The sequence below is a fragment of the Grammomys surdaster genome, unplaced genomic scaffold, assembly GCF_004785775.1.
Source record: "Grammomys surdaster isolate TR1022 unplaced genomic scaffold, NIH_TR_1.0 174, whole genome shotgun sequence".
Taxonomy (NCBI): domain Eukaryota; kingdom Metazoa; phylum Chordata; class Mammalia; order Rodentia; family Muridae; genus Grammomys; species Grammomys surdaster.
Window position 1 is genome coordinate 3,010,197 of NW_021604622.1, and position 9,520 is coordinate 3,019,716.

The 9,520-nt window shown below is 43.9% G+C and overlaps 1 protein-coding gene across 3 annotated transcripts in view; it reads right to left on the reverse strand.

Moving 5' to 3' along the window:
* Positions 1 to 1,660: 1,660 nt before the first annotated feature.
* Positions 1,661 to 9,520, reverse strand: part of Egflam (EGF like, fibronectin type III and laminin G domains) — a 178,363-nt gene continuing 170,503 nt past the window's right edge. For 2 of the 3 annotated variants that reach the window (XM_028767595.1, XM_028767593.1), the window contains exons 21-23: positions 7,507 to 7,590; positions 4,044 to 4,147; positions 1,661 to 3,317 (exon numbers count right to left, since the gene is read on the reverse strand). In XM_028767595.1, coding sequence (XP_028623428.1) covers positions 3,163 to 3,317; positions 4,044 to 4,147; positions 7,507 to 7,590 — 343 coding nt within the window. In that variant the 3' untranslated portion in view covers positions 1,661 to 3,162. The remainder of the gene's footprint in view (positions 3,318 to 4,043; positions 4,148 to 7,506; positions 7,591 to 9,520) is intronic. The other variant, XM_028767594.1, reaches the window with a different exon arrangement.

The following is a 9,520-nucleotide window of genomic DNA, read 5'->3' on the forward strand; positions in this document are numbered from 1 at the left end:
CCTCAGATAAGATTCTCAGGGATCCCCAGTTCCCTGACCACTCCCTGAACCTTCTTCCCAGCCAGAAACCCAGCCAGACTTCTCAACCTGCCTCTTACCACAGCAGTCACATGAAACCAAAGCTAAGGTCCTACTCCCTGCTAGTCCCTCCTCAGAAAAGCACAGCTACCATGTATCAGACAACGGTAAGGGTAGGCAGTCAAGCGAGACAGAGAACAGAAGACAGAGTCAGGGGAGAAGCCAGTGCTACATGCATTGAGCTTGGCCAGCCTCTCATAGCCTCGCACAGACCAGATCTCACCAGTCCCAATACTTCTGCAGAAGACAGCAGTCATGGGGGCCACCTCACCTCTATGGCGTGTCTTTCATTAACATTATCTGTTAGGGTGGACTGACTGACTCATTAATGGTCCTGATTTTTTCCACCCCTTCTTGTATCCATGGCAACTCCCTTAGTAGATCCTCTCATTATAAAGAGTCTCCACTTTGTTATGGAAGAGAATTCTTTTCTTTGTTTCTCAATTCTGTAGATGTTAACAGGATGCAAGGGAAATGCTACATCACAGTGCTGAACCTAGGACTACGGCAGGAGCCTGACACTACTCTCTAGTGTTCCTACCCTCCTGCACTGTCATGAGACAGGCGTGCCACAGCTAGCCAATTGGGCCCAGCAAGATGAGGGGCACAGAGAGCAGATCCAAGTTACCTTCCCATCTCAGTCACTCTACCTATGAGAAACTCCAGTAAAGACTGAGAGAAGAACTACTGTGTCAAGACCACGAAAGCCGGTAGAGTCGTGAGGCTGGCTACTCAAGGCACAGGAGCGACCTACTGCTGTGAACCACAGGCAAGGGTGAGGTGTGGGTTTTAGGCAGGTAGCCTTGTTGTGGCAAGAAATAATGGCTACACTTAGAGATAAAAGCAGCCTACTCACAAGTCCAGGATAAGCTCTCCCCAGATCTCCTGCCCATTAATACAGAGTGAGGTCTAATCCCTCAGCTAGAGGTTAAAGACTTGAGCCTCATAATTACATCTCCTATAAACTCATCCCACAGTTCCTGGGTTCTGTCCACAGAGAGGAGGGGAGAGTCGTGATCCTCCATCTCTTGTCTTCCACTCAGACTTTGAAGCTGCTTGCCCTTCTGGGTCCTTCTAACCTCACTCCTTTTGCACCTATAGGACCCTTCCCGCCTGTATTCCATCGCCCTGTCACTGTCCCCATCTCCCCTTAACCCCCATGTGCTTCTCACCCGCAGAGGACTTCAGAATCAACGCACACTCCCAGGCCCTCATCCCTGGGTCACTGCGTTTCCCTAGGATAACACTTGCATAGAACAACTCATTTGCAGGACAATTCTCTGGCCTTCATTCAGCTGGATATTTTGCTAAAATCACAATGATTATCTTTTTTCCAGAGGCAAATGTTCTACAAAAACAACTCTTTATTTTATCATAGGAAGTACTGGCCCTGGGAGCCTCCAGGAGAAGGTATTGAGGTGAGGGTGACTGGAAGGTAATGAGACTCATATTCTACCCCACACCTCTTTTTAGACTGTGGGGTAACGTGGGCAGGAGAGGGAGACCACTGGGACTATTGTTATTATCAGGATTCCTTGCCAAAAAGGCTCCTAAGCATAAGAGGCAGAAGGTCGGAGAGTGAGGCAAGCCTCTCTGGTTTATTTAGCCATCTCTTAGAAGTCTTAATATGCCTAAAAACTGTGCTTTGCACAAAGCTCAAGTCTCTGCCGAATGGATGCTGCACAGACAAGAATAGAGTCATGCCTGAGACTAATTATAGGCTCTTTCTGGAGTTGGATCATATTTCCTTCCACTTATAGGGGCAACATTCATCTCACCTTTCCCTTAGTAAGCCCTCTTGTGGGGACCAGCCAGGGCACCAGCTGTCTGCAGTCATGTGTATGCATAGCACAGGGCACAGCTGATGGTACAGAAGAAAGAAGCAGCCTTCTCTGTCTGGTCCAGATCCTCAGACCCTGGTGAAGACATATCTCTAGATATCGCACAACCTTGAACTCTCTAGTAATCTTGTCCCTTTGCAGATGTGGCTTCTGCATGATCAGTCACACCTCCACAAATGACTGGATGAGGTCTTCTTCTTTCCCTTATTTATGTTTATTACAGACATTTTCCCTCTCTTAAAACAACAATGGTAAATGACCCACCTCGGTGATACATTCCTTTTAATCTCTTCACTTTGGACAGCGGCATCATATTCATCCCCTTGAACCATCAATATATACTGAAAGAGAATGGTCCCTTCTCCCAGTGGCCCATCTTAGCCAGTCTCCACCACTCCACCGACACTACAAATGGCCCAATAGCATCTCCTTTGTGAAAGAACTATTAGGAAGGTGTGCCATAACTAAGATCAGCCACTAACTTTCAGAAGCACACCCTGAGAGTGGACAGTCTGCGGCTATAAAAATAGTCACCTACAAAAAGTACAGCTACAAAATCAGGGAGCCCATGTTCTTCCATCTGCATCGTAAAAAGAATATTGGCATTAGAGGTAAGCTTGGGGGAGGAGGCCACAGTCTGATTATTATTCTATGTTTAATTTACCCCAACTTTTATTTTCATCGACTAGTCAGAGCACATTGAGTGAGCCAGCGAGGCATGGAAGGGGTTAATCTATACAATCCATAGAACAAAGTTGGAAGTATGAAGTTCCGGGTCGCACAGTCTTTCTGTGAGTGTCATAAGTCAGGGAAGAGCAGAAATATTTTAATACTATTCGGAGAGGTATCTCTCTGTCTCTCTCTGTTTTTTTCTCTCTCTCTCGCTCATTCATTCTTTCTCAATCAGTCTACCTCTCACTCATTTTAACACAACACAGGCATTGAGCTACAGCAGAGAGTTTCCAGAGCTTGGATTGACGTATCATCTCTCACAGACTTTATATGTTGAACGATAAAGTCCAATGCTTCCTATCCACAGTAGTCCATTGGGTTCAGTCCACAGGGCGTTAGCAGAGAAAGCCACCCAGGACTTTCCATCTTGGCTCTCACCAGGGTGTACTTTGTCCTCCATGAAAGTAAACACACCTGATTTCAAGACCTCTGAGTGCAGCATCGGACAGGGTTTCTGGGCCCCTGGGATTTTTGGATACAGACTATGTCCCTCGGGCAAGGCCAGCTGGTGTTACTTAGCCCCACAAGTGTTGATATTCTTCCCATCCATAGCGTCTTCCACGAGGGAAATGTGGTAATCGGTGGACAGTGTGAAATGGGAGATGCAGCCCACAAGGCCTCGCATGTATTGTCTGTTCGTGTGCAGAGCGATTTCCTTCATTCCACCTGCAAGGAGGCAAAGGGGCGGGAGAAAGAATGAACCAAGAAGAGGCACCACCTGTGGGAGGTTCTTTATGGTCCACTCGAGTGTCCCCTGGCCAAGGACAGAGTATCTAGTGCCTCACACATATTAGATTGATTTTGATCAGTTGAATACACCTCCGGAAGCTACAAAGGTCCATCTCAGGTGTGATTTCTGGTTCAGCTGACAACCTTAAAGCCAAATAGTTCTCCAACAGATTTTTAAATGTTGCATGATGTCAACAACAGGTGCTGTCTTGGCTGCTTTTAATTAAGCTCACTTAGAAAACACAAAAGGTACAAATTCATGCCTTTTTTTTCAATCTGCATAGTACATCATTAGTCATTTATAGGAATTCTACCCATTCTATTCTGAGAGAGGATACACACAGCCGGATTCTCTTTCCTCAGAGAGAATTCATGTAGCTATATTTAGAAGATTCCTATTCTATAAACAAAAAAGTGTGGGTCCCCCCCACCCCCCATGGATCACTCCAGAGCACAAAAGCAGTGTGAGTGAGTCCCTTCCTGCCACCTCAGCCGTGAGTCAGAAGTTCAGAACATGGAAGAATGGACTATTTGGACAGTTTCCTGATTTCCAGGTATTTGATTGACCCTGTGGAGTAGACAGCCCTGAGATAACAAATAAAGGCCTAATGAGGGAAAGGAGGAAAAGGTCTGACAGATTAAGGTTTGGTCAAGGTCACTTACCCACATACAGAGCCCCATTGATGTTAAGTTGCCGCATCATGCCAGGTGACTTGCCTGTTCTGGCTCCATAGTCATCCACCGTAATCTTCCCAGACTGGCCATCTCTGCAAAGAAAAGTAAACAAACAAAATGAAATAAACTATCACCATTGGAGTTAATCCAATTGTTTTGGTTTAGAGGGATGAAAGTGCCAACTATGTGCAATGTAATGAGGCTGTAAAAAAAAAAAAAAGAAAAGAAAAAAGAAAAAAGAAAAACCTCACAAAATGCCTTCTTTTATAGTCCCATCGGAAGTGGGGACCAACTGGAGCTCACTTTCCGATACCATCTCTTCATTCATTGAGTTTTCAAGAATTTCTTCCAGCTATGTCCTCTGTAGTCTAGAAATGATTTTTATACCCTTGTACCTGGATTTGGCAATGGCCTTCACAATTTGTCTTGTTTACACTGCCACCCCCCATTACTGTAAACGATTCCAGCTTACTTTATCTCATCAACTATGAGCGTATTTTCATTTTTTATATTTCTGAGTTGAAGATATAATGCACTTCATTGTCTTCATTGCTCATTGTTGCATCCTAGAGGAATGAAAGACCACCAAGCAAAGGAGTAGATTTTCCTCAATGATGTGTCTTGGGCATCCTGATTACTGTATGGTTCATAATAACATGAATGACCAAATGAATCCGTAAAGCTTAACATCCACACATGTAAGCTCAACTTCTAAAGCTATTGTGCAGACCATCTGTTATACATTCGGAGCTCAGGGCCACAGTGCCTGACACACATCTTGCTCTATTGAGGTTGACCAAAGGTGCATGTTGCTGTGGTTATCGACATATTATCATAGGATTGCTTTTATGTAGACACACACACACAAATACAGATCTTAAATTTCTGTAAACCTGGAAGGTTATAAAGCATGATGTCTAAATTATCTGTCACAAGATGTTGGATACATGAGATATTTCCTACACTCTATTAGGAGCCATGCTTGTATGACCAGAATCGTTCAAAGCAAGATAGTGTGTAAAGCAGAGCCCATCTCCCTTAGAGATTCCCTCTCTTGTTTATTTTACTATCTCTGACCTGGAGTCTTCCACAGAGAATTAAGATCAACCCAGTCCTTCTTGTCATATGTGACAGTTACATCCTTGACTCACCCAGTTCCCACTAGGCCTGCTTGCTCACACCTCACAAAGTATGAGTAGATTCTCCAACCCATCCAGTTCCTGGCTGCATCTCCTATTCATCCTCACTGAAACCCAAGACATACTAGAAATGAGATTGATTGTGTCAATAGGAAGGGCTATGTCTAATAAGCTGTCTGCATATGCCAAGCTTAATGTTCTGCCATATGAGTTTCTTCTGAGAGAACATTCCACTACAATATTTCTCCCAAGCATCCGAAATCCCTGTGTGTGGGCTGAATCATGGGGTAGAACAGAAACGTTTTTTGATTTTAGGTTCTGCCCACAACAATTTATATAGTTTTGGGAAATGCATTTAACATCTGTTTCCTTACATGTCTAGAAAGGGACTGTTATCCACAGCATTATGTATTTTCATATACATAATCAAACCACAATAATTATGAAAGTTAAACTCTTCTACAGGGTATGACAATTCTACCAACCAGTTTGACTCATGGATATAAGCAGGGTGTATTGCCTGGTGTTCCAGGGGAAGCTGTTGGAATTAAATAAGGTTGGAATGGAGAACCAAAGCATTTCACATTCCCTTGGAGATGCCTGTGTGCAACCTCTTTTGTAAATGAGGGGGAGAGAAATGAGTCTTTCACAAGCTGAATGCTAGGGCATGATTTGAGGTTAGGTTGGACCCTGCATTTGACCTGTTTTCTAGAAAAAAATTGAGATCCAAACCTGTAAATATGCATTATGAAGAAAATCATTGGGTTTTTTTTAAACAACTAGAGATTTGGCTTATTGAGAATGCCAACACATACAACTGGATTTTGGGATGCCTGGTACCAGACAAACACAGATCTGTGTCTGTGTCTTCATATCCCTTGAGGTTCCAAGGTAGGCCCTGTGGTCAGGGCAGGGGGCTGAATAAGGATGGTCTTACCACAGCCTACATGGAAGCAGGAGGTGAAGTTGATGATGCTGAGCCCTCATGGCCCTCAGACCTCACATTTGCCATGGCCTGCTGATTCCCCAGCAAGGGTTATAGTATGTTTTCAGGGAACTGCAATCCAGGCTCAAATCTTTTTCTCTTGGACTTGGATTTGGGGGTGGGTGCAGTATTGACCTTGCTGATTTGGACTTGCGCTTTATTTTTCTAAAAAACATATTGTTAGGAGTAAGGACACACAGACAAAATTATAAGGACGTAGGGATGATCTGTCCAAAGTTAATCAAAAGTCAGAATTGCAATTAGCATTAGGAGGGCACAGATATGTCATAGGGGCTAGGTGAATGTATATGACTTCTAATGTTCAGATAATATTTTTTTAAAGGGGCAGGGATTGCCTATGCCAGGGCATTTAGAGCATTCTTTAAGATCGTCATGGCCTCAAATTTTCATTGTGTGAGACGTTAAGGCCCCACCCCAGTTTAGCCGCTAACAGGTGTTTTCCACATACAACAACGAATACTGGCAAGAATGTGGACCAAAGGGAACCGTTATAGATGGCTAGTAGGAATGTAAACTAGTTTAACCCCTATGGGAATTAAAAAGGAGATAGCTCAATAAGTCTATTGTTCCAGCTGTACTACTCCTTGATAAAATCCCAAAGACTCTAACCCTACATGTCATAGAATACTTGCTTATCAATGTCTATTGCAGCACTGTTTAAAAGCACCGCAATAATATTAATAACTGTAGCTAAGTTACAGAAGCAACCTAGGTACCAAGCAACCACACAATGATTAGAGAAAATGTGATATGTATATATTTTTTTCAGCCATAAGGACAGAACAAGAATTATATATTTTCAGAAAATGTATGCTCCTGGATAGAATCGTATTCATCAAATCAAGCTTGTCTCGCAAAGATGAATGTATGTTTCTTTTTCTCTTGGGTGGTCTCTTTAATTACAGATAAATAAAATCATATATGGACATATGATATGGAAGCAGAAATAAGGTTGCCTAAGGGGACAAGGAGGGCCAAAGGAAAGGGAGGGACGATGGATGTGTGGCGGGGTGTGCTCAGCATCCATTATACGCTCCTATAAAAATGTTCTCATGTCGTACAATATGATAGTAAGTGACTATACACAGTAAGATTTGGTAAGTGTTTTCTCCAGGCCATCTTCTTCCATTCAGAGCCAATGCAGGGGTTTATTTTCTGCCCACTGATCAGTAGAGGGCGTGGGCTATGGTGGCAATATGAGGATGCCAGGTAAAGGTGAATTCGAGGATAGTAAGGCTGAGAGGAAGCTGGACACACATCCACCTGCGTGTAGCCTGGCTCTGCCTCACTTTTTGTAGATGCTCACCTGACAGCCTTGACTCGGTGCCACCGGCCATCGCTGAAGGAACCATTCACCATGATGGAAGCCACACCGCTGCCCAGGTTGTAGCTAAAGGTGTTAAGGACAAACAAGGAAAGAAACAATGAAACACGCAAGTGCGGGCAGCTGCCCATTGGCAAAAGGCTTTAGTTGCCAAAGGTCACCCAGGATGTACTGTCCTTAACCCAGGTAACAAGGCTGGCACAGACAGTGATCACTTTCCAGCTTAGTACATGAATGAATGACATTTTACATTTTCAATCGTGGTAGAGTAAGCATTACACTTTACCATCTAAGCTATTTTATATGTACCTTTCAGGCCTATTAAGAGTATTCATAGGTCACTAATATTTAGGGATACTTCCATCTTGCAAAATGAATACTCCATAGCTCTAGCCCCCCACTTCCCCAAGCCTTGAGCGCCATCCTTCTCTTTGTGAGCTTTGACTAATCCAGATACCCAATTAAGCAGAATCACAGGATAGCTGCCGTTTTGTGATGGCCTTACTTCACATACTGTAAGGTCACCAAGGTGATTCACGCACACGTATGAACGCATCACAGCAACAGCACTGGAATTAATGAGAAGACCTGATCATCTGCACTGGTTTGCACAGTGTTTCTCCAAAATTTCTGCCCACCATGAACCTTCAAATATGACCTTGTTTGGAAAGAGGGTCTGATGCAGTTAGTTAGGATGAAGCCACGCTGGGTTAGAGGGACATTCAATCAGTGTGACTGGTACCATTATACAGAAGAAATCTGGACACAGAGACACATGGGGGGAAATGATCTGTGGTGGTGAAGGCAAGGACTGCAACTATGTACCCATCTATTAGCTAGAAACACCAAGGACTGTCACCCAGAGCCAGAAACACCAACAGAACCCCCTCGGTCCTGCCCACGGAGTGGTTCTGGCTACATGTTGAATTTTGTATTTCTCGTCTCCAGAATTGTACAAACATTGATTTTTAATGTTATAAATTGTATGATAATTTATTACAGAAGTCCTAAGAAATTACTAAGCATTTTCACTTTAAGAAAGAAAAAAAAAATCCGTATTGTAGAGTAAGCTGAACTCTAAAGAGATGAAGCGAATTTGCCTGAAATCACAGAGGTGAGTTATAAATTGGAGCTTCTTGTATTCTCTGCCCCTCCCCCTTTAACATCAGACCTCCCTTGTAGCATCTCAGTTCCCAGCTACTCTGACACCCTCAAGGAATTGGAAGACATGGGTATGCTTCCCAAGAGAAACAGCCCTCTCCAGCCACTCACTGCTCAGTCCATTATTTTAATTTAATTCAATCCAGCAAATATTTAGTGAGTGACTACTCCAGCCTGGGCAGGGGGCCAACTGCCTAGACCTTCCCTGGATAACACAATCAGACCTCGTGCTCAAATATCCAGAGAGAGGGGCCCACAGGGGCAGCTTTGTCCCCATTGTGAGAAGAGAGGTGTCTACACATGGAGGGGTGAGAGGAAGGCGGAGATAAAGTGTGGTTCCTTCCAGCAGCCCTTGTTCTGAGAACAGAGTGAGAATAGAAAGCATTCAGTTTCCCCAGAGAAAGTTCTACAGCTCGTTCACTTCCTCACAGAGTCCCAAAGAAACAACACAGCACTGAACCAAGAATAGAAGCTGTGTTGTCTTGACAAGCCAAGGGACAAAGCTGCCACTATGACCCTAAAATCTACACCACTCTACACCCCATATTCCCACATCCAGTGTCTCCTATGAAACAATAGCCAGAAGGTGGGGTTTTGGAGAATTCATTATGTGGGAGACAAATGCTTCTTGAAGAAAAGAATGAACCTGGGCCTGTGCAATTGCTCCGAGGGTAAAAGTGCTTTCTAGGAATCCTGGCAGCCAGGGTTCGAGCCCTGAGATCCTCAGGGTGGAAGAACAGAACTAGCTTCCATAATTTATCTTTCAATTTCCACATGTGCACTACAGCACACACACACACACACACACACACACACACACACACACACACACACA